The sequence below is a fragment of the Saccopteryx bilineata genome, chromosome 4 (genome assembly GCF_036850765.1).
Source record: "Saccopteryx bilineata isolate mSacBil1 chromosome 4, mSacBil1_pri_phased_curated, whole genome shotgun sequence".
Classification (NCBI taxonomy): domain Eukaryota; kingdom Metazoa; phylum Chordata; class Mammalia; order Chiroptera; family Emballonuridae; genus Saccopteryx; species Saccopteryx bilineata.
In genome coordinates this window covers 278,168,170-278,192,465 of record NC_089493.1, presented here as the reverse complement: position 1 = coordinate 278,192,465, position 24,296 = coordinate 278,168,170, and the positions used below count along the sequence as shown (strand labels likewise).

The 24,296-nt window shown below is 47.0% G+C and overlaps 2 protein-coding genes across 4 annotated transcripts in view; one reads left to right on the top strand and one right to left on the bottom strand.

Moving 5' to 3' along the window:
* CPPED1 (calcineurin like phosphoesterase domain containing 1) overlaps positions 1-21,344 on the bottom strand; it is a 124,159-nt gene extending 102,815 nt beyond the window's left edge. The window contains exon 1 of one of the 3 annotated variants that reach the window (XM_066274827.1): positions 21,097-21,344. In XM_066274827.1, the coding sequence (XP_066130924.1) occupies positions 21,097-21,166 (70 nt within the window). In that variant the 5' untranslated portion in view covers positions 21,167-21,344. Of the gene's footprint in view, positions 1-20,851; positions 20,975-21,096 lie in introns of those variants that run through there. The other 2 variants (XM_066274825.1, XM_066274826.1) reach the window with 2 other exon arrangements.
* Positions 13,738-13,872, top strand: LOC136336496 (thymosin beta-4-like). The gene has a single exon (XM_066278229.1). It carries the CDS (start codon positions 13,738-13,740, stop codon positions 13,870-13,872), a length of 135 nt encoding a protein of 44 aa, XP_066134326.1.
* Positions 21,345-24,296: the final 2,952 nt, after the last annotated feature.

Sequence of the window (24,296 nt, the reverse complement as noted above, 5' to 3'; positions counted from 1 at the left end):
GTGGGCCTCAACAGCCACGCAACCAAGCTGTTTGTTTAAAAGCTAGCTGGCCAAAACGGAGCTCAGAGGCGCAATAGCACGCTATATAGAGGATATTAATGTTCAATAATAGCTTTTTAATTAGAATTAAAAATACCCCAAATCGAAAGCTGCCAGAAGTATTATATTTAAATGACTAGGTGAAGTGCTCTCAAATCTTTTATGCCAGGCTAATGGCACAATTCGCACTGTTTTCGGGGGATGTGACAGGATTTTAATTATAAAACTTGGAGCGCGGAAGCTCTGGCTATCTGGAGGGAGATGCCGAGCCAGAAATGAAATCTTGAAATGAGTTACTCAATGTGGAAAAAAAAAAGAAAAATCGATGCTAACATTTCAAAGGCGGCATGATGTGGGCACAGGGGGTGTGAGGCTGGGGGCGTGGAGGAGGGGGACAGGAAGGGAAGGGGGACTCCCGGAAAGGGAGCGAGTCGCACGCCCGGAAACCATCAGGCTTGCCCGTCCAGTTGGTTCTGCTGGCCCCAGGCTTTGCCAGCCCCAGGTCTCGCCCCTCACCTGCCCCAGAACCACAGCCTGTGCCTGCTTCTACAGAGCTGCAATGGCCACTAATGGCCACGGAAGCCCGGTGGATTTCAAACTTGCTTTCTTTTTTGGCCACAGGGTCCTGTCTTCAACGGAAACCTCACGTGGCAGACAATGCTGAAAACACGGAGCTGCCTCTGCCCAGCAGGGGTCTGGGGATGGCACAGTCTGAAGACGCCCGACCTGCGGCCCCGGTGTTTCTCCTCCAAGGAAACTGAAGCCCAGAGAAGTGACCTGCCTTGCCTAACGGCCCAGCAGCAATCAGTGACAGGGATAAAACTAGTCCACTGTTTTGAAACTGTTTTCTTTCTTTAAAAAAATAAAATAAGGCCCTGGCCGGTTGGCTCAGTGGTAGAGCGTCAGCCTGGCGTGCCGGAGTCCCAGGTTCGATTCCCGGTCAGGGCACACAGGAGAGGTGCCCATCTGCTTCTCCACCCCTCCCCCTCTCCTTCCTCTCTGCCTCTCTCTTCCCCTCCCGCAGCTGAGGCTCCATTGGAGCAAAGATTTCCCGGGCGCTGAGGATGGTTCTGTGGCCTCTGCCTCAGGCGCTAGAATGGCTCTGGCTGCAGCAGAGCGACGCCCCGGATGGGCAGAGTATCGCCCCCTGGTGGGCGTGCCAGGTGGATCCCGGTCGGGTGCATGCGGGAGTCTGTCTGACTGCCTCCCCGTTTCCAGCTTCAGAAAAATACAAAATAAATAAATAATAATAATAATAAAATAAAATAATTAATATATTTTACATGTTAACTGAGTAAGTGGCCTTTCCTTTGGAAGTCGTGAAAATAGTATAATTTCCCAAAGCTCCTAGGGATAATCTCCTGTCTCTGTGTTTGAGTACTTACAGGGAGCCTACTGTTTCCCAGGCCCCAGTCGAGGTGCTCACCATACAGGGGTGGTCCAAGACAGGTGAGGCCCCCGCTCTGCCGCACTTAGCTCTCATGGGGGAGACAGACAAGGACTAAACAGAGGACTGAGCCAGAGGGAGCCACCGGCTATGCGAGGATGAAGAGGGAAGCCAGGGCTAATTCAGATCGGACGCAGAGGGCAGGCCTCTCTGAGGTGGTGTCACTGAAGCTGAGATCTAAACAGCAAGCAGGAGCCAGTCGTCCGTAATCTCTGAAAAGTCCCATGGCCAACCTCCCATGTACCACACCTGGCTTACTGTCATCTTAAAGTGGACCTCTGGCTTTAGGTCTCCCTTCCTTCTTAATTACTTTTTCAGAACTTAAAAAGACAAGCATGCAAACAAATCAACCTGCACACACCTTTTAGAACAAATTGTGTATGTGTGTAAATCCACCAGTTTTTGACCCCACAGCTCAGTGTCCGCTGCTCAGCAAATCACAACCAGCCTGAATGCAATCTGAACAAGGACTCCGTGAAACCCTGGAATAGGCGTCTCACTGCTAAGGTCAGCAAGCAATCCTGCATGATGATGGACTCAACTCAGTCACTGAGCCCTTACTACGTGTGGCAGGAAGACTCCAAGGTGGCCCCAAAGACCCCTGTGTCATGATACTCACATCCTGTGTAATCCCTCCCCTCACCCCGAGTGTGGGCTGGACCTAGTGACCTTCTTCTAATAAACAGAATATGATAATATGATATCCGTAGTAGACTAGACCAAGATATAGAAATAGCCTAAGGGGCCCTTGATGGAAGAATGGATAAAGAAAATGTGGTATATACATACAGTGGAGTATTATTATTCAGTCTTAAAAAGGAAAAAAGAAGAAAATCCTGCTATTTGGGACAGTATGGTTGGATGTGGAGAACATTAGACTAAGAGAGATAAGCCAGTCACAGAAAGACAAATATTGTCTGATCAAATTTATATGTAGATTCTAAAATAGCCAGGCTCATAAAAGTAGAGAACAGAATGAAGGTTCCCAGGGACTGAAGGTCCGGGAGACTGGGGAGGTGACGGCCAAGGGTACAAAGTTTAGACACGCAAGATAAAGACGTTCTGGAGGTCTACTGGATGGCATAGTGTCTATTGGTAACAATACTGTATTGCATACTTAAAATCTGCTAAGATAGATCTTCTGTTAAGTGTTCTTACTACACACACACACACACACACTAATAATAATAATAATAATAATAATAATGGTAAGATATTTATATACTTATCCCAAAACTCAATGAATTTACAAATCAAATATGTACAGCTTTTTACATGTCAATCATATCTCAAAACGGTTTAGAAAAGAGAGATTAGACTATAAAAGGAGTGTGGCTTTCACCTTGCTCTCTCTTTCTCACTCTCTCTCCGGGAGCCCTTGCTTTGGAGGAAAATGGCTGCCATGATGGGAAGAGCCCTAGGGAGAGGCAAATATGGCAAGGAACTGAGGGAGGCCTCTGGCCGACAGCCTGTGAAGAACTGAGGCCCTCCATGTAACAATCCAACAGCCCCACGCGGGAACTTGGAAGAGGAGCCTCCCTAGTCGAGCTTTCAGATGAGACCACAGCCCCCGCTGACACCTTGGTGGAGCCTTGTGGGAGACCACAGGTAAGATGCACACAGATTCCTGACAGGAACGGTGGGATAATACATGAGTTCTTTCAAGACCACAATTGTCAGGGGAGTTTGTTACATAGTAACAGACACTGATGGGTTAGGCATTAAAAATAAAGGGTCAGGAAGAGTCATGGAGAAAATAGATTCTGATGAGTGTCTTAAAGATCACTGTTAGCCTCACTTATGTATTTTACTTGAATAATAACCGTTTTTGCATCCATGAATGTGTTTAGCTGTGTTTCTGTTTCTGAGATCATTTGCAGAGCTGTTTAAACTGGATAAATCAATCAGAACCAGATCAGGGAGGTGATCGTCACCCCAGGGTTGAAGCATAAATCAGTGTCTACAACAAACAGAATTTAAAATAGTTTTCTCTAGCAAACATTTTAACAAATATGGTTTCCTTCAACAGTGATATTTCTTCTAACCCTTGTGCCGCAGCACACTGGTGTGCTACATTATTTTAAAAATATGTAAAACATGCAATACCTAACTTGTTAGTCAGGGGCACTGACTTATTTTTGCGGCAGGCAGTTAGACGGACACGAGAAGAGCAAGGACTCCAGGCCAGGCACAGACAGCCCAGGTGCCTAGCAAGGAGCCAAACTAGGAAAGCGAGGGCCTCGTCCCCAGGGTGACCTTTCCTCCCTTAGCTGGTAATGTGGTTTAGACCCCTGATTTCCTATCGCTGGACATGGGATTCGGACCCCCGTGACCTTTGCTCCCCTGGCGTATTGCTAGTCATATGGTTTTAGACCCTTTAGAGGAGGAACAAACAAGAAAGCTGGAGAATAGCGCTTAAGCATTAATCCCTAAAGATGACACCTAGACTTCAGTTGTGTTTCAGCTCCAGGCCCAGAAAAGCAGCAAATCTGGACAAAGGAAAGCCATGGCTGACCTCAGGACCAGCTGCACTAATGACCCTAATGACCCCTGCCTTGGTGCTGACCAATCAATGAAGACCATGACCCTAAGAGATACACCTTGAGAGCTGATGAATATTCTGTTGAGATCCTTCCCTGAGACACCCCCTTAAACTCCCACTCTTAAAATCCTTTCAAACTGAGGTCCCTGGTGCTCTCCTTGGCTTAAGCCTTTCCCTTCCCCCTCCTCCATCCCCTTTTCTTCTTCCCAGGCACGTTTTCCTTGCCCCTCTTTCCTCTAAGCTCTAAGGGACACCACGAGACTTGCAACCAGGGGAGCAGGGAACAGCCGCAGCTTGTTCCGGGTTGACCCCCTGACCCTGCCTCCAAGGCCCCCTTTTCTTTAACTTTCTTCATGCATAGCAATAAATTCTTCCTTTCTTGCTGCGTTTTGTCTCTTGATTGAATTCTTTCAAGAAGACAAGAATTGAGGTCTCGTCACTCTCCCGTAACATTTTCCCTTAGATTGTCAAATAAAAAGTGACAACAGCCAACACAACCATGGCCGTCCAGCGTGACTGAATCAATATTATACTTACTATTTCTTTTTGTCAAACTGGCAAAAAATATATTTTTTGGTGTGCCACAGAATTCTAGTAATTAGTTTATCTGTGCCATGAGATAAAAAAAAAAAAAAAAGGTTGAACATCACTAGTCATAGTCTCAAAAGGTCAATAATTCTTTGAGGTATTAAAATAAAATTTTCATTATTACTTGTTTACTTAGTAAAATCTTGGATAGAATTTCAATTTTGTAAGTTACAAAATAAATAGATTTGACCTAAAATGAATGACAGTTCACATATCACTATTCCAACTATCTGATCCACCTAATAAAAGCAATTTGTTGATTCAGGGATCTATATTCTCAAAAGCATTCTTAAGATTCCTGCTACAAAAGTTCATTGTCTTTGGTCTCATCTTAACTTTAATAAAGGCTGAATTAAAGATATTTAAGACCAGTAATCTTAGTTGCAGGAGGAAGAATCTTTTGTATACATTTATACCTGCACCAGCCCTTCAGAAGAGCACATTTTTATACTATGAGAATAAATGAACATTTGCATTACATTATTTCACCACAGTCCCGAGTTACCATAGAGTAGGGCATAGGGATTAGTTAGCTGACATCTAGAAGGGCCGGGAAAGAGCTTGTGATGGCACCCCCTCCCGGGCAGAGCCCACTCTGTCCTTAGACCCCCCGAAAGCACTGCTCTGGTGGTGAGCCATGGTGCTGAGGTCCGTTCCTGCAGCACCCCGATGCTCCGCAGGGCAGCAGGAAAGACACTCAAGGATCCAGTGGGGTGGGAAGGTGGGGTGCTTGTTTTTGTTCTTTTCCTAGTCAGATAACTGACATATGAGACGGCCTGGTTAAAGAGTAAACGATTGGCAATCCAAGTTCAAGGGCAGAATGGCCTGGACACGGAGCCCGAGGCAGAGCGAGAAGGAGAGGCTGACCGAGTTACAGTGAAGTGGGCTGCACTGGGCTCCGAGGGCAGGGCAGGGCTGGGCCCACACCTCACCCTCAAGGGGGAGCCAGTGGGCTAGCAGCACCAGCGCCAGCGCCAGCGCCAGCACCGCCTGGGAGTTTGTTATAAAGGCAGAACCTCAAGCCCACCCCAGAGTCAGAATTTGCATGTAACAAATCCCCAGGAGACCTGTATGCAAATGCAAGTGTGAGAAGCACTGTCCTGCAACCATTCAGGGGACTGCTGTTAACATGCGTTACAAGAAAAAGATGCAAATTGATTTTGCTTTCTAAAATTGTAATAATGACTTGGAGTATTTTGTTAGTGGTGGGTGGCTGAGGTGTTTTCATTGTTTTGTTTCGTTTTGCCTATTTTCCTATTCATTTTTAGATCCCTGTCTGTGTCCAGCTCAGGTATTTGGTCCTAAACATGTTCTTGGTACTATCCAATACTATCTAATAATCACCCTTTAAATGACACGCACGGAGCTGAGTGAGCCCATTGAAGGCAGCCCATCCTGGAGGCCAAGGGCTTATCTTACAGAGGCCCACATCTTCCCACCAAACACTGGAAATTGTCAATGACGGAAGGGCTTATCTTACAGAGGCCCACAGCTTCCCACCGAACACTGGAAATTGTCAGTGACAGAAGGGTTTTCAGAGTTACTTTGCCCTACCCTGTCATTTAACCAAGGCCTGGCTGGAGATCATACTCAGGGCTCCAGTTCGAGGCCACAGGGTGAATGGACAGCGGAATCGCAGTGTGGTCTGAGGAGGAGAGAGCCACAGAGGACGGAGTGCGCCCTGAGCTGCCAGAAAGTGGCGCACCTCCACAAAGACACTTCTGTCTCCAAGTTCCCTTTGAACGGAACATTTTGGTAAATAAGAAGACTGTACACAGAGATAAGGCTGGCTGGGCCCTGAATGTTTCCCCAGCAGGCTGTGAGGCTCACAGTCCCCGCCAACAGCACAGGGCCAATGTGGGTACAGGCGGGATGGGGGGCCAGCACACTCCTCTTCTGTGGGATGCGAACTGGTGGTTTCTCCACAGATGACAAACCCCAGATCTTTGACTAGGGTCTGGCTAGCAGATGTGTTCTGTTTGGCTCACACAGCGTTTACAGAATTCTGAATCTGTTGCCAACACTTTTAACGCATGCGTTTCACACATACACCTGGCTTTGTGATTTCTCGAGGGAACTCTGGCCACACCAGGCCATAGTGGAGCATGCCAGCAAGTGTCTTGGGCTGAGCCGTGGCTGTCCCTCTAAAGGGGCATGTGCTCTCCAATTCACCGCAGTCCACACCTGGCCAAATTCACCACCCCCCCACCACCCTCCGTAGATATCTGTGACGACAAGCCATTTCTTAATATCTAGGGGAACCTTTCCATTTTGCTCAGTGGTGCAGAAGAAGGAAACCAAGTAAGGTCAAGGGCAAATAACTTGGGTTTTTTTTGGTTGGTAGTTGTGGTGTTCTCATGGTTTTGCCTCACGACAAGGGGTAAGGGGCAGAACCAGGCCTAGTACACGCTCCAGAGCCCCAACCTCAGGGCAGGTGATCACACAGGTGAGATTACAGAGAACTATCCAACTCACAATGCTGAAATCAGTCCAAATGACAAGACAGGGAAAATAAACTCTCAGTTGCCATCATAAATTAGCATAATGTATTGTTACCGTAGCCTAAATCAAATAGTTTACATGGCCTAAGCCAAAGTTTTAAACTAATTAAAAATTATTTTTCAAAGAAAAAAATTGGCCTTAGAAAGAAATCTGATTCATCCATTATATAGAGAAGAGCAAAACTGGGCCCCTGACAGAGACTGTCATGGCAACCATCTTTCAAAACTGAGGGCTAGGCCCTGGCCGGTTGGCTCAGCGGTAGAACGTCGGCCTAGTGTGCGAAGGACCCGGGTTCGATTCCCGGCCAGGGCACACAGGAGAAGCGCCCATTTGCTTCTCCACCTCTCCGCCGCGCTTTCCTCTCTGTCTCTCTCTTCCCCTCCCGCAGCCAAGGCTCCATTGGAGCAAAGATGGCCCGGGCGCTGGGGATGGCTCTGTGGCCTCTGCCTCAGGCGCTAGAGTGGCTCTGGTCACAACATGGCGATGCCCAGGATGGGCAGAGCATCGCCCCCTGGTGGGCAGAGCATTGCCCCTGGTGGGCGTGCCGGGTGGATCCCGGTCGGGCGCATGCGGGAGTCTGTTTGACTGTCTCTCCCTGTTTCCAGCTTCAGAAAAATGAAACAAACAAACAAACAAAAAACTGAGGGCTAAAAAGACAGAGGATCTGGGGTGACCTTGCACTACGGACAGGAGAGGCCTGGGACTCTTTTTTAAGCATCATCACGTTCACAGCAACTGCAGGCAGAGAAAAATCTTGAAGATCTTTAAAGAGCCACACAAGGCCTTACCATTACTCCTTCCTAGGAGACTGTCCATGTGCCAATATCCTGTCTGAAGGCCAGATACTCAAACAGCAATCACTCTTTACTGCTGCACTTTTAATATGAACTGAATGTTTTCTCGAAAATGTCTCTGCCCATATATTTCCTCTCCCTTTTATTACACCCTTTCAGCATATCTGTCAATTGTTAATGAAAGCTGGCTTTTTAATACATACCAAGGATTAGCAATTTCATTGATCCTTTCGCTATTATCAGCTGATCGATGACTAACTATAATAAATGTACTCCCACAAGCAAATGAATCACTATTCTCTTCAAGCAACTAGAAAAGGCCTATGGGAATCAGTCCTGTCATTAATACCTAATACTATAATAATCTATGCCCTTGTGATGTGCTAAACCTGTTCATTTATAGGCAACCTCAAATAAGTCAAGGTGAATACTATCATAATTTCATTTTCTAAATCTAGTTTGCCTTTTGGAAGACAGTGAAAATCATGAGATGCTGGTTAAAGAGTCTGATTGGCAAGCAGTCTGATTAACAAGGTTGCTGTAATTACCATACCACTAAACTGTAAGAATATTTAAAAATTCAATGTTTTGGCTCCTGTTAACTTACCTAACTCAAAATAATACATGAATTGGGACGACAGGAGCCACATTTCTCCATTTGACCAGAAAGCCACAGAATTAACAAAAAAGTGAGTAGAAAGCAGACATGTCCAAGCTCCCAGTTTGCTCCATCAGCATTTTAAATTCAACACCCCCACAAGCAAATGTAATCTTTCCTTCAAGACTGGCTCCTCCCACTGCTAGCCCTCCATGCTACCAACTCTTCCCCTACTGAGAGGCCTTCCATCCTGTCCTCCTAGCCCAGCTCAAACCCTCCCTCCGCCACAAAGCCTGACCCTTCTCCCTCCCCAAGCACATGCAGCTCTGCCTTTTTCCCACTCAGCAAGTTTGTTCTGAGCACCCACTATACGACAGGTGACACGCTAGTGGCTGGTCATTCAACAGTGAGCAAGGCCACGGGTCCCATTCCTTAATATCTCCCAGAATAGTGGGGACGTGGACAACGAACAGGCCAACAGCTAACTTAATCATGCGTGCGCCAGACTACCACAGAGAAAGCAGGGGAGCACAGGCAGAGCGGTAGCTGCGTGGGCAAGCTCTGGTTGGACGGAGTGGCTGGGAAACACGAGAGCTGAGGTGTGAAGAATGAGAAGGAGCCGGGCAAGGGGGCAGCTGTGGTGATGCACCCCCGGCAGAGGGCATGGCAAGTGCCCAGACCCTAAGACCAGGGAAAAAGGGGGATAGGGGGAGGGATAAAAGGGTGGTTTTCAATCTTTTTATACTTGAAGACTGGTGACAATAGAATTATTTTGGGACCACTAAGGGAGAAATCACCCTGAACGAGAGCGAATTTGACTAAGCTGACTGGGGTCCAAAATCTTCGTATAACATCAGGGTGGTTAACTCTTTTGCAGACCTGCACAAAATTTTGGTGGACTAGTCCATGGATCACAGAGTGAAAAACACTGGGAGAAATCATACCAGCACACGAGGCCACGGGGAAGGGCTTAAAGCCCATGTACCACTTTGGACGTCATTCTCTTGAGGCCCCAACCTGGTCCCAGTGTAGCCCAGACTGAGGCTGGAGTACCAGATTCAAATCCCATTTCCGTCCTTTACCAACGGACATGATACAGGTTCCTTAACCTCTCTGGGCCTCGGCTTCCTTATCTGTAAAGTAAGAAGAATGCACCTGCCTCCAAAGGGTGGGTGTGAGGAATGAATGACTTAGTCTTAAGGCATGTAAAGCACTGGATTTGACACACGATAAACAGTCAAGCGTGAGCTTCTATTCCAATGACTATTACTCATGGTGACGCCAACCCTTGTCTTAGCAGAGACACAGCTTTCAAGTCTTACCTATTTCTTTGTTCCCCACAGAACACAGCAGGGTTCAGAAACTACCTGATACAGTGAGATACATATGTAATATGGACACACACACATTTGCACGCTTTGGCCCTCACAGCTTTTCCTTCATATACTGTGGATATTGCTTTCATTATAAAAGGCAAAGATGGGTGGCCTGGAGGCTTCCTGGCTAAAGAGCAAATGCCAACCAAATGCACTTTTTTGCAGTTTCGCACAGTAGCAATCTGCAGTGAGTCACTATCTAAATGTCTTCGGCAATGCCCCTCATCTTCTTTGGGGACTCATCTTATTTTAGTGATAATCAGAACAAAATAAAACAGAACAAAAAATGGTGGCAAAATAATCCTTCCCCGCTTTGGGACTCTTTCCGATTTAACAACCCAAATGTCCCGACTATAAAACTGCCAGAACTGAACACAACAGTTCATCATGTCTTTCAGCAGTGGTTGGCAAGAGCTGGGGGCGGGGGTGGCCGCTAAGGGGTGTGGGCTTGCTTCTGGGGTGCTGAAGATGTTCTAATACCGACCAGAGTGATGGCTGCTCAACTCTGTGAATAGGCTGAAAGCCATCAAACTGTTCACTTTCAAAGGGTAAACTATGTGAAGCTGTTAAAAAAAAAAATTGTGTCCTTCGGGACCCCCTCCTCCCCCTAAAATAATTAACTGACAGCAATGTCCTTCGAGTCTCCAAATTACATTTCCTTAGTACCAAGTGAATTTACCCAACTTCTCTTTTCTTGGCCTAAACGCATCCAAAAGGTAGTTTCTGAGACACACAAAAGCTTCTATCACGGCTTGGCTGTCACAGCTGCCACTCTTGCCATTTGGGAAGGAAAGACCTGCCAAAATCTTATCTGCAGCCCTTCAGAGACGGAAGAAAGCAGATGGCCAGGACGCCTTGGCCGGGCGGCTTTCAGCATCACTGGCTTGGCCACTGCTATTCCAGACAACAGCTGAAGGGGGGAAAGCACTTTCTGAACCTCCCTTACTTTTCGGATGAGATCAGGCGCATTTAGGGTGGTACGGCCATAAGCCTCTCTCACTCTTCAGAAGCAGAACTCCACAAGAGGTCTGCCTGTCTTAGGTGGATGTCTGCTATGACTTTTGTCCACCGGACCCCATGATCCAAGGGCTGCTAGCCCAGGCGGTGCTTCAGGGAGAATTGGAAGAAGGCACTCTCCCTGGGCAGAGGGGGCCCTACAAGCACAAGGCTGGGCAAGCAAAGGCCCTGGATATCATGAGAAGGCAACTCTTTCTAAGGTCGGATGCAGCTCCGTGCAAGGGACCCACCTGGTTCCAAGGACCTCCTTCAGAAGAGGTCTTTGAGTAATTCACAAACGGGAGAGCCCCAGGGTGGTTAGCAAGGGTCCTATCGATTGGTTCAATATCCTGCTTTCTGTTTTGTTCTGTCCAGAAAATACATGGTGTATGCAAGCAAAGGGTTAGGCAGATACACACGTGTTCCAGAGGTAGTGTATTCACTCACTCATGTTCATTTATTTATTCACCTAGCAAATGGCCACTGAGTGTCCACTACTGCTAACACCATCCTAGGTCCAGGCTTCCTGGCCCCAGGAATTTATAGTCTAGAGGCAGGAAAAGAGATCAAAGTCACTGGGATAAATACACAACCATAAGTTGTAGCGTCATAAAGGAAGAGAATGAGTAAAGGTGGATAACAGGGGAGCTAACTTAGAATGGGAGGATCAGCATAGGCTTCTTTAAACTGTGACCTGAAAATGAGAAAGCACAGAGAGAAAAAGAAATGGCCAGAGAAAAGCCACATCAAGAGGTGCCAGGCCCAATTTTTGTTTCAAAGAGATGACTCGAAATGCTGTGCAGGGAACGGGCTGGAGGGGCAAGAGTGGATGCAGGTGGCAGCGGAATTGCCCGGGTGAGAGACGGGGTGGCTGGAGACTCAGAGGTCGGAGCTGGGCAGGAGGCAACAAAACTAAGGTGCGCTCTGGAGGTTGAACAGACAGGACTGTGGGTGTCGGGCCATGAAGAGGAGGAGAGAGCGGTGATCAGGAGGACTCCTGGCCTTCTGGTTGAACACGTAAGTGGGGGGAAGACTGGGAAGGTGCACGCTGGGAGGAGTAGGAAGACGAAGAGCTCCGTGCTATTCCAGCGTGTTCTGTTGGCAATGCCAGAGGGCTGGGAGCCAGAAGCGCGGCACTCTCCCCTTGGCTCTCCCACTTACTAGTGTGGGCCCTGAGATCAGCAAAGTGCCAGGGTCCTCAGGCAGACCAAATCAAGTCTACGTACACATCAGTCCAGCTGCCAGGCCAACACTCTGCTTCATTTTACAAAGGAGGGCCTGTGGCATTAGTACCACTTGGTTTTTTTCTTTTTCTATTAAATAAGGTCACGTGGGGAGTTTGGGCATTCTTTCACTCAACAGATATTTTCTGAGTGTCTGACTACACATCAGACTTGGTTCTGAGAGTGGCTGGCAGTTCTGGGGCTCCTGGAGTCTCCAGCTGTCCTGGCACCATGTCATTGCCCCTTCCTCATTGGAGAGTTAAAGTTAAAAATCATATACTGGGCCCTGGCCGGTTGACTCAGCAGCAGAGCGTCAGGCCGATGTGTGTAAGTCCCAGGTTTGATTCCCGGTCAGGCCACACAGGAAAAGCGACAATCTGCTTCTCCACTGCTTCCTTCCCCTCTTCTCTTTCTCTCTCTCTTCCCCTCCTGCAGCCATGGTCAAATGATTCAAACAAGATGGCCCAGGGCACTGAGGGTGGCTCCATGGCCTCAGGTGCTAAAACAGCTCAGTTGCTGAGCTACGGAGCAGCGGCCCCAGATGGGCAGAGCATGGCTGGGTAGGGGGCTGCCAGGTGAATACCAGTCGGGGTGTATGCAGGAGTCTGTCTGCCTACTTCCCAGCCTTTCGTTTAATAATAAAATAAATAAATAAAAATTAAAAATCACATGCTGCACAAATATAAAAAGTTGTCAGTCATCCCTGCAAGAAAGACTCTCTGTTAACAGACCTCCACTGGACCAGCACAAAGGATTTCCCAACACTCTCCAAAGCACTGGCAATTGCTCAGGGCGAGCAGAGCCCTCCCGTGCTCTACAACCTCCCCCGCCCCCGCCCCTGAGGAGTTTGCTCATTACACGTCCGTCCATCGGGAGTTGTCCCCAAGTTGTGCTGGTATTTTAATTAAACATGTAAACCAGAGAAACGTGAATGTAAAAAGCGTTGTTTCTAATAAAACCAAGATGGATGCTTTGGAAAGACTTGATAAAGGCCAGTTGGTAAAAATAAAATACTATTGAATTAGGCATTAGGGAGACACGTGTAAAAGATTTGGAGTAAAAGAAAGTATAAACCTCAAAGCATTCTTCACTCAAAGTGCTTTCCAAGTGATTGACTACTCCACTGAAAAAAACCACAATATTGTCAACCCGTTTCAGGCTTGCATAAACAGGTCTACTGTTTCTAAAATAGTTCTTAGGTGAAACATGAAAGAGATCAAGTTGTTTTTGGTTTTTCTAAGAGGGAGAGAGGAAAGATAGACACATTGATTTGTTGATCCGCTTACTTATACATTCATTGGTTGATCCATATCTGTGCCCTAACCAGGATCAACCTGCAAGCTTAGTGTATTAGGACAGTGCTCTAACCAACTGAGTTACCTGGCCAGGGCAGGGATAAAGTTTTCTTGTTTGTCTGTTTTTAACAGAGACTCTCTTCTTTGCATGTGAGAAACTCTCCAGAGAAAACCAAGAAACACTCAGGATTAGATAGAACCAGCTGCTCTGGAGCAGCTGCTGAGGTTTCAAATGTCCAGAGAAGTAACCTTTTTAAGAAAACCAGAACTTGGCGGCAGCCACTGAGCAGATCGGACTCCTCTTGTTCACGTACCTGGCTCCACTTCCTCTGCCACCATGTCTGACAAACCCAACATGGCTGAGATTGAGAAATTCCCTAAGTCGAAATTGAAGAAGACAGAAATGCAGGAGAAAAATCCACTGCCTTCAAAAGAAATGACTGAACAGCAGAAGCAAGTAGGTGCATCGTAAAGAGGCTGCACCGCCCATGTGCGCTGTACACTCCACAAGCACCGCCTTCCTCCTTCACTGCTTCTAGCTGTTCGACTCTGTCAGATGCAAAGGGGCTGGATCGCTTTAAATGACTGTGCTGCCCCTTTTCACATCAGAGAGCTACTGACGAGGAAGGCCGCACCTGCCTCTCTGCCATCTGCATGGCGGGCTGGCAGGGAAGGCGAAGAACTTGGCTGCTGGTGCAGGAAGAAGCTGGGAGACACTGAGATCTGGAGGGAACACCGAGCTGGCCCAAGGTGCCCCACCGGCTGCAACATGCAGTTTAATCACAGGGTCATTTTTGGTTGTTAAAATGATTATAATTATCGGAGTGCATAATTTTTAAAAATGCACAAATAAAATGTTTAAAACCTAAAAAACAAACAAAACAAACAGAAAATCCCCCAGCAACCTTTTTAAGAAAACCCTGTTCTCTAAGGAGGAAATATTCCGGTAGTAAAATGCACTGGGAAAATGGATTAGGGCTGGAAAACAATCACATGTAGGTAATTATTAAAACATATTTTATCTTGATATTTCTTCCTATGAGAATGCCTTCAAAACAGATGTTGTAGACTTTTCAGAAAAACAGTGATTTGTTAGGAGAAAGTGGTCTTAATTAGGGTATGTGTCAGGGAAATATAATTATCAATCTGCGTGATTAAAATGAGTATTTGAACGTGCCTGAGGAATGTGAGCCTGCTCAGGTGAGACATGTACAATCTGCTTTTTGTAAACATCTGTCGACAGAGCCGAGCAGATGATGTTAACAGGGAATGGATGACTGAAGCCAAGCTTCACCTATAACACTACGGGAAGAAATGCACAGGAATATCATTCCTTATGTCAGTCACCGGGGAGAGGGGGTCGCAGTCAAGTGCTTGCCAAGGGCTGCCCCAAATTCTTGTGTTGAAACCTAGCCCCCAATGTGATGGTATTTGGAGGTGGGGGCTTTTAGGGGGTGCTTTGGTCTTGAGGGCTTAGTAATGGGATTGGTGCCCTTATAAAAGACAGCCCAGCGAGCTCTCTCACCCCTCTGCCATGTGAGGACACAGTGGGAAGACAGCCCTCTATGAACCAGGAGGAGGGTTCTCACCAGACACTGAATCCGCAGGTGCCCTGACCTTGGACGTCCGGCCTCCAGAATGGGGAGCAATAATGTCTGCTGTGTATAACCCACTCAGTCCGTGGTGTTTCGTTACAGCAGCCCGAACAGGCTAAGACTGTGCTCTTTCTTTTACTTGCCAGACTTCACTTGAGAGGCAAACTGTTCAACTAGCTAATTCTGGAGGAGCATCTAGTAGGGAGTGGGAGAGTTTATTGATTTTTTTTTTTTAGAGAGGAGTGAGAGAGAGAGAGAGAGAGAGAGAGAGAGAGAGAGAAGGGGGAGGAGCAGGAAGCATCAACTCCCATATGTGCCTTGACTAGGCAAGCCCAAGGTTTTGAACCGGCGACCTCAGTGTTCCAGGTCGACACTTTATCCCACTGCGCCACCACAGGTCAGGCCAAAATATTTTATTTTTTTGGGGGGGGGAGTGGGAGAGTTATCAGGGATGGGATGTTAGGCACTGTTGCTTGAGTTAACGGAACCTCTTTGACAGGTAGACATATTTGTATTCGGGCAACAGATGGAGTAAGTGAGTTCCTTCCCTTTCTGTTCCTGGCTTGACCTTGGGCAGCTCTCCTAGCTCCAACTTCTACCTTCCAGCAGAGCCTGGACTGACACTGGACCTTAAAGGCATCTCTCAAAGTCACCAGCAATGCTGACAGGGAACTAGAACCCAGGGAAAAGTCAGTGACAGCAACTAAGGCAGCTTAGGGGTGGGCTAGGGGTTCAGCACCCAGTGAAGTAAAGCAACAAGACTCGGGATTCTCTGCCTAAGCCTTCAAGGATGAGCCTCTAAAAGCCCTGCTCTACGTAACCCACACAGAGCATGCTCGCTGGGGCTGCTCAGCCCACAGAGGAGACCAAGTGCAGGCTTCACTTCTAGAAAAGTCCAGGGCATTTTTCCTGTTCCTATCTCATCAGTTTATCTCCTAAGTCTCTCTCCTCCCCCCCACCGCCCATTCTGTAGGTGAATGACTTTCTTGTTCTCCGGTCTTACTGGTAGCCCTGTGGCGGCTCCAAAGGGCTAGGGAGCTTCAATATGACCCTCATAATCGCCACTGGAAGTCCCCTCCCCCCAACCATGACCACATGCATATCCAGTTAGTGAAAATAAACAACATGGGGCTATGGGAATGATGCTTCAAGGTAAGTTCTCGAGCTCCAGCTTCCAATCAGATTGCACCCCAAGTTCCTCTTAGGTAGAGATTCTTCTGTTATCACTGCTGCAGCCAGCCCATTCTTTTCAACACGGATATCTGGTGATGAGCCCCTCTTTCTGCACACATGCAGCTTAAAACCCTTTGACGCTATTAGGTACAAACAAACTCAACTGCCCCCGCCCCATCCTCCAGTGTCTCCCACACCACTCTGCTCCAGACTCAGTGCCTTTCTTCCCTCGTCCTTCCCATTCCATCCCACCACGCCAGACTTTCAAACTGGCTCGCCTGTGCTCCACAATGTTCTTCCCTCCCTTCAAGGCCCAGTTAACTCCTTATCATCCCTCAGCAACCAGAGGACTCACCCCTTCCTCAGTAAATCTTCCCTGAATGTCCTGATTAATGCTCCAATGAGAGGCTCTTGTGGAACCAAGCCCTTGCTTCCCTGACAATGGCCGCAACTGCAATTTACATGGGTTCGTGTTGACTGGAGGTTCACATCAGGCTTTCCAAGTAGCTATGTAACAGAGGCGCAGAATCACATCTGTTTTTCAATCACTGCACTCTTGCGTCCAGCACCATGGCTGGGACAAGGCAACTGCTCAGTACATTTGATGAGTGTGCAAATGAATGAACCGACAGACAGAGGGATGAAGAGCTGGGAATATGATGGACAGAATGGTGGGTGGATAGCCAGCAGGTAGATGAATGGACAAACAGCTGGACAGATGAATGGACAGAAAGATGGAGAGACAGCTGAAGAGTGCATTTGACCCCTGGGCTAACCCTCTTCCAAGCCCTGATCCTATCTTCTCCCCTCTCCATGGATATCTTTCTCCAGCAATCATCCCGCCTTGTGCATTTCAACACCAGATCCATCTCATACCAATCATGAGACCTTGGGCAAGTTGCCTAGTCTTTTTGAACTTGATTTTTTTTTCCATTTTAAAAAGAGAATAATCTTAATACTATAGTTACCTCAACAGGACTACTACGGAGATCACAGGACATTATCCACATACAGCCGAGAGGACGATGCCTGACTGCCATAAACATCTGGGGAATGTCAGGTGCTCCTGTTGTTCTTATCATTGTTTCTATTTCAAACCCTTCAGTCTTCCTCCAGCATTGCTCCTCCCTGAAGCTGCTACTGATCTATGTCTACCTTGCATCACCAAACGGTGCCAAACAGAATCCTACCCTTGCTGACTTCACACCCTCACTCTCTGCCATTCCTCTTAAACTCTGTCCCAGGCATCCCCCTAACTCTACTGAAATGTTCTCCTCAAGGTGACATAACAATCAAAACCTGCCATCCTCTGCTCAGCTGACATCCGCCTAGACATCTGCAACATCTGATCCTGTGTACCATCCTGCCTTAAGCCCTTCTCCCCAACTTTGGTACCAAGGTCAGCTCCTGGTTTTATCTTCCAAAATTTCTGGTTGTTTTCTGGTGAGCCCTTCAGTGTGTCTTTTTCTTCTTCCTGTCCCCTAAACACTGGCATATCCAAAGGTTACACACACAGAGACACATATCTCCACTACTCCATACTTTTCCCCTTAGCAATGCCATTGACTCCTACAGCAACACTATCTACTCTGTTCTCTGTGGGTGGAACCCACACCTTCACTCTCAGCTGTGTACTACACACCATACATTGCATCATATTTCCTGGTGGCACCTCAAAGCCATTACTTCACAAGTCAATCCCATCAAATCTGACCTCACTCCTTATTCTGTGACCTCAGTTAATGGACCCACCATCACCCAGAACCAATGCTTACTATCCTGACTCCTCCCACTGCAATGGCCTACAGGTTCACTAGTTGACAAGAATTACTGTTTGTGCCATAGTTCTGTGTCTAGATTGTAAACCCTTGAGAGTATGTAGTTTGCCTCTACCCCTCTTCTTTTTATACTCCCAAGATACTATAGGAACCTAGTAAATACATCTTTTGGGGTTTTTTTTTTTCTGGAGAGGCAGGGAGGCAAGAGATAGACTCCTCCATATGCCCAACTGGGATCCACCTGGCATGCTCACCAGGGGGCGATGCTCTGCCTATCTGGGGCATTGCTCCATTGCAATCGGAGCCATTCTAGTGCCTGAGGTGGAGGCCATGGAGCCATCCTTAGTGCCCGGGCCAAGTTTTGCTCTGATGGAGCCTTGGCTGCGGGAGGGAAAGAGAGAGATAGAGAGAAAAGAAAGGGAAGAATGGAAAAGCAGATGGGCCCTTCTCCTGTGTGTCCTGGCCAGGAATTGAACCCAGGACTTCCACACGCTGGACTGACACTCTACCACCAAGCCAGCCAGCCAGGGCATTACATCTTAAACTGAATAGAAGAGATACCACAAAGAGTAAAAAGGAACTCTCATTCACTGCTGGTGGATGTATATATTGGTGCCAGGGCTTTGAAAGGTGATTTGACAAGATCTAGTAAAGCTAGGGATGATTATACGTTACAATCCAGAACTTTGTTCCTAGGTATATGCCCTGGAGAAGTTTCCCCATGTGTCTACAAGAAAATTTATGCAAAAAGGTTCACAACAGCCCTAGCCTGGTAGCTCAGTTGGTTAGAGCGTTGTCCCAATACGCCAAGGTTACAAGTTGGATATCTGGTCAGGGCATAAACAAGAATCAACCAATGATGCATAAGTAAGTGAAAAAACAAGTCAATGTCTGTCTGTCTGTCTATCTCTCTGTGTGTGTGTCTCTCTCTCCCTTCCACTCTAAAATCAATTTTAAAAAATGTTTATAACAGCACTATTCCCAAGAGTGAAACTGTAAACAACTCAATGTCAATTATATCAGGAAAGAGCTGGCATACTCAAAATTAGGAATAATTAAAGCATAGTTTAATAATAGATTATTTGGGATGAGTTGAGTTTAGAAAAACTTCAAGACAGTTTAGTAGCCCCAAGTCAGAAAAGCAGAGCTGCTGCCACCTCTCTATCTGAAAGAAGGGCGGGAGCAAGTGGTTGCCCAAATCTGGAGAGAAAATCCCAAAGGAAAGGCTATCTTGAAAGCAGTGACCTTTGGGTAAGAAATATTGCAAGCCCACAGGATAAACAGGGGAATACATACCCTGACTTCTGACTGCCCCTGCCTCTGCTCTCTGGTCAGGACTCCTCATTGGCTGAACCAAATGGAAAGTCAAGGGACAAAGAACCCACTGAAGCCAAAAGAGGTCAACCTCCTGGAGCACAGTGGAGAACGGAGAGGCGAAGGGAAGATACTCAGCATATCCAGCAACAAAATGCATCAAGCATATATTTATATAAAGGAATATTGCCCAGCAGGAAAATGAGTGAACCAGAGCTACTTATATCAATATGGATAAATCTTAAAAATCTCATGTTGGGCAAAAAGGCCCAATGATATTTAAAACAATGGGCACTACAGCATATTGTATTTTCCAAAATAAATCCACCACAGCTATATTTCTGGCCCCTGGCCACTCTCTAGCAAGAGCTGCAAAGAAAGGAAAGAACAAGGTTTTAGGACAGAATGACAGGAGAAACCAACTTTATTTATTTATTTATTTATTTATTTATTTAAGCGGGGGGGGGGGTGGCAGGGGCAGATAGAGTCAGACAGGAAGGGAGAAAAATGAAAAGCATCAACTCACAGTTGCAGTACCTTAGTTGTTCATTGACTGCTTTCTCATATGTGCTTTGACGTTTGAGGAGAGAATGGCTTCAGCTGAGCCAGTGACCCCTTGCTCAAGCCAGCAACCATGGGGTGAGGTCTATGATACCACCCTCAAGTTGGCAACCCCGCGCTCAAGCCAGATGATCACGGTTATTTGTTAACCCTGACAACCACACTCAAGCCAGTGACCTCAGGGAGAAGAAATCTACTCTAATAGACTAGTCAGGGAAAGACTGTCTGAGAAGTGACTTAACTTGAAATAAGATGTTAAGACTGAGAAAGAGCCAGCCTCCACCTCCGAAGCAGGGCTATTAGCTATGGGGGCAGAGAGGGGCAAGTGGCAAGGTCCTGAGGAGAAGGTGATACGGCAGTTGGCTCTATTATATGAATTTCAGGAAAACCAGTGTGGCAGGAGAAAGGGGAAGGGAAAGAATGGAGCAAGAAGTAAGAAAGGTGAGCACAAGCCAGACCCAGCAGGGCATCTGTGACTTGCCTTGGGTTACAAAACTGGTGAGTGGAAGGGAGGAAATTTAACTTCCTGCAGGGAAAAAAAAAAAAAAAAGGCCAGAGAGAAGCGCTATGGAGCCAGGAGCGGACATCATTCTAGACTTACACCTGCCGGTGTCAGACGCTGGGTTTCAAAAAAAGTTTCAATCTGTTAACGCTGGGTTCAAAAAATTTTCAATCTGTTAAAGGAATAATCTTTAATCCATTTTTACAGCCAGGCAGATTATCTAAATCCAAAGTCCAAGCATTTAACTCTAACTCGACTCTTGGCCTTTCCTCTCCACTCTTCCCATGGGCACTAACATTTTGGTGGATGACTCATTTTAGAGTAAATAACCGTGATCATATAATGCAAATCACGGCATCTAACATGCACCAGACGCTTCCTGAATGCCACACGGAACCTCTGTCATTATTCCCACTTTACAGATGAGGAAACTGAAACAAAGACTTGCTGAGAACTGCCCTCGGCAACGCGTGGAAACCAAATCCAACCGCAGCACCCACGCTACTGTGAATTGCTTTGCTGCCTTACTCTAGAGAGCTTCTCTCAGGGAAGTTAGGTCAAGGCCAGGGAGGTTCCACGACCGCACACTCGCGCGGACACTCTTGTCTCTACGGCGCCCACGGACACCTTACGCGCGGGCTGTGCGGACGTTATTTTGATCCCCAACACCGACTGCGGTGCCGATGGGGTCCGGCTGGAGGCGCGCACACTCAGACTGAAGGTTCCCCGGGCGAAAGGTTCCGCAGCCCCGAAGTCATCCCCTCCCCGAGTACCTGCGGGAAACGCGTCCAGGGTCCTGCCCCGGGCTCGGTGGAAAACACCCCCCGCCTCCGCCGCGGACATGGCACGCGAGTTTCTCGCCCCGCCTGAGTACACTGCAGTGGGAGGGAGCGGCGCGACTCCACACCGACCAACCGCCGGCTGGGCCTGGCCCGCTCGGGGTGATACTTTCTGCTCCGGAGGGACCGGAGGACGGGCTCGCGGGGCTCAGCCGCTCGGGGCGCCGCTAGTGTTGCCTGGGCAGGGCGGGCGCTTGAGCGGCGGGTCTGGGATCGACTGGGGCGCCTGGGACGTGGAGGCAGCAGTCTGGGGCCCACGTGCGGAAGGGGGTATCTTTGGGTTCAGGTTGGAGGCCAGCCCTTCCCTACAGGTATGGTTGTCAGGGTTAACAAAAAATACAGAACGTCCAAATAGGAACCAAACGTGTCCCGTGCACTATTGGGAGAGAGTTATGCTCATTTTCTTTTCGTGGTCTCTCTGAAATTCCAATTTAACCGGAGGCCTGGATTTTATCTGGGAACCCTACCTTAAAGTCATAAGGACTGAGCCCTGTCTCAGGACAGTCCTCCAAGTACCAGCTGTGGTCTATGACAATCACCGGGCTTTTCAGCTTCCCTGTCATCATCATTGTCCTATGATTATCATCATCGTTCACTACACATCAGACACTGCGCTCAGCACTTTGGGAGAGGCCCACTTAATCCGCACAACAGCCCTAGGAGACAGTGCTGCATCATTACCCTCATTTGTCAGATGGGAAAACTGATGCTCAGAGAAGGGAAGCAGCTTTCACAAGGTGACACACATTTAGAAAAGCGGCAAAGCTGCAGCTGACCCCAAGGAGGATCTGTCCGGCAAAAACCATTGAACTGAGCTACAAGCCAGTGTTTGTCATTATTTTTTTTTTTTTTTTTTAAGAAGGAACGTTTTTTTTTATTATTATTATTTATTTATTCATTTTAGAGGAGAGAGAGAGAGATTGAGAGAGAGAGAGACAGACAGACAGAAGGGGGGGAGGAGCAGGAAGCTTCAACTCCCATATGTGCCTTGACCGTACAAGCCCAGGGTTTTGAACCGGCGACCTCAGCATTTCCAGGTCAACGCTTTATCCACTGCGCCAACACAGGTCAGGCCAGTGTTTGTCATTATTAAAAGCACAAATCCCAGGGCGGACCTACTGAAATTAAATCTTCAGGAGAAGGGTCTGTTCTTTAACTCCCTCAAGAGTTCTTGTATTTTGCCAGGTTTGGGCAATTCTCTTCTTAATCAGCTGCCTGTGTGTGAAGAACTGTTGGGATGGCTGAAATGACCACGAGGACTGTCCTCTAAACTTAGGCAAGAGGTAGTAAATCATAGCGGTTAATGTAAGGGTGCAGAAGGAGTCACTCCAAGATGTGCTTCTGTGGTATGCAGATTGTTTTGAGCTACAGGCCACCAAGACCCTGTGGGCTGGAGAGAAACTTCTGGCTCCCTGTAACGCCTTAACTAACTGAAAGAAATTGAATTAGGGGCCTTGCCCGTAAGAGATTATCAACGATAACCTTTTTATGACCTATTAGAGTGGCAGGGAAAAGTACTAATTACTGAACAGCTGCCCTCCTGTCATCCTGCAATGACCTCCCTACGCTCTGAGGCCCCAGGGTCATCAATCCTCAGCTCAGAATTTCGGATATACCTCATTTTCCCTTGGTATGTTTGAATCTCTCATGTATGAGTGGTTCCCATGTAATTAAATTGGGTCATTTTCTCTTTTAACCTGTCTCATGTCTATTAGCTTATTAGACCAGACAGAAGAACCTTGAGGGTAAATTTTCTTCCTCCCGTGGATAAAAAAAAAAAGGAGGAGGGTTCTATGGAAAGTCAGCTCACGTGGTGATCTGACCATAAGTTCCTAAATGGTCCGGTCATACTGGGTAGTCATGTCCCAGGCATATATATGTATAACTTTTTAGTAAAGTGTTTATCTTTGCTTTAAGCAAGACCTGTCCATTATTTCTGTATACCTAGGTCAGGGGTCCCCAAACTTTTTACACAGGGGGTCAGTTCACTGTCCCTCAGACTGTTGGAGGGCCAGACTATAAAAAAAACTATGAACAAATCCCTATGCACACTGCATATATCTTATTTTAAAGTAAAAAAACAAAAACGAGAACAAATACAATATTTAAAATAAAGAACAAGTAAATTTAAATCAACAAACTGACCAGTATTTCAATGGAAACTTTGCTCCTCTCACTGACCACCAATGAAAGAGGTACCCCTTCCGGAAGTGCAGCAGGGGCCAGATAAATGGCTTCAGGGGGCTGCATGCAACCCGTGGGCCATAGTTTGGGGATCCCTGACTTAGGTTAACACACCTTTGAAATAACCACCCTCAAGAGACCATATCTTGTTAACTGTTCTGTAATCCAATCCCCTCCTTGCTTTTTCCCACCTCCCTATAATCTCTTTTATGTTCCCTCCTTAACTTCAAATGCATAAAAGAAACTGCAAAACTGTTGTTACTCTCCAGAGCGTTTGTGATCTTGATCTCTGGCATATGTCATCAGTTTAGCCCAAATAAACTCTTCTAAAGATTCTCTGTATGTTTGTTTCTTACATCTACACTTTCCCACATTAAGAATATGAGTGCCTAGGAGTTCTGGAGTCAGACTGCCTGTTAACCACTTGCTGGTAATATGATCTTGAAAATTACTTAGTTTCTAACTAGAATGATTTAGTTTCTAACCTCCCAGCATAAGGTTGCTGGGAGGCTTAATTGACTTGATGCATCAAAGTGCTTAAAACAATAGTTTGAATAGCAAATAGTCAGTAGTACTCAATGAATAATGAATATTAGTCATCATTTTTATTATTATTAATCACTATATTTCTTTTTTTTAATTTTATTAATTTTTAGAGAGGAGAGAGAATGGGGGGGGGGAGCAGGAAACATCAACTCCCATATGTGCCTTGACCAGACAAGCCCAGGGTTTTGAACCGGCAACCTCAGCATTCCAGGTTGATGCTTTATCCACTGCACCACCACAGGTCAGGCTCAATCACTATATTTCTATTCCCTGGGTATGGGCTGGCCCAGTGGAGGATTCTCAGGAAATATTTAAGGAGAAACAAATAAATGAGAATAAAAAATTCTAATGGTGGCCTCAAGGCCCTGCAAGACCCAGCCCATGCCTACCTCGCACCCACTACC

Excerpts from the sequence above, each read along its gene's own strand:
- LOC136336496 (XM_066278229.1), top strand. The coding sequence starts at position 13,738 with ATGTCTGACAAACCCAACATGGCTGAGATTGAGAAATTCCCTAAGTCG.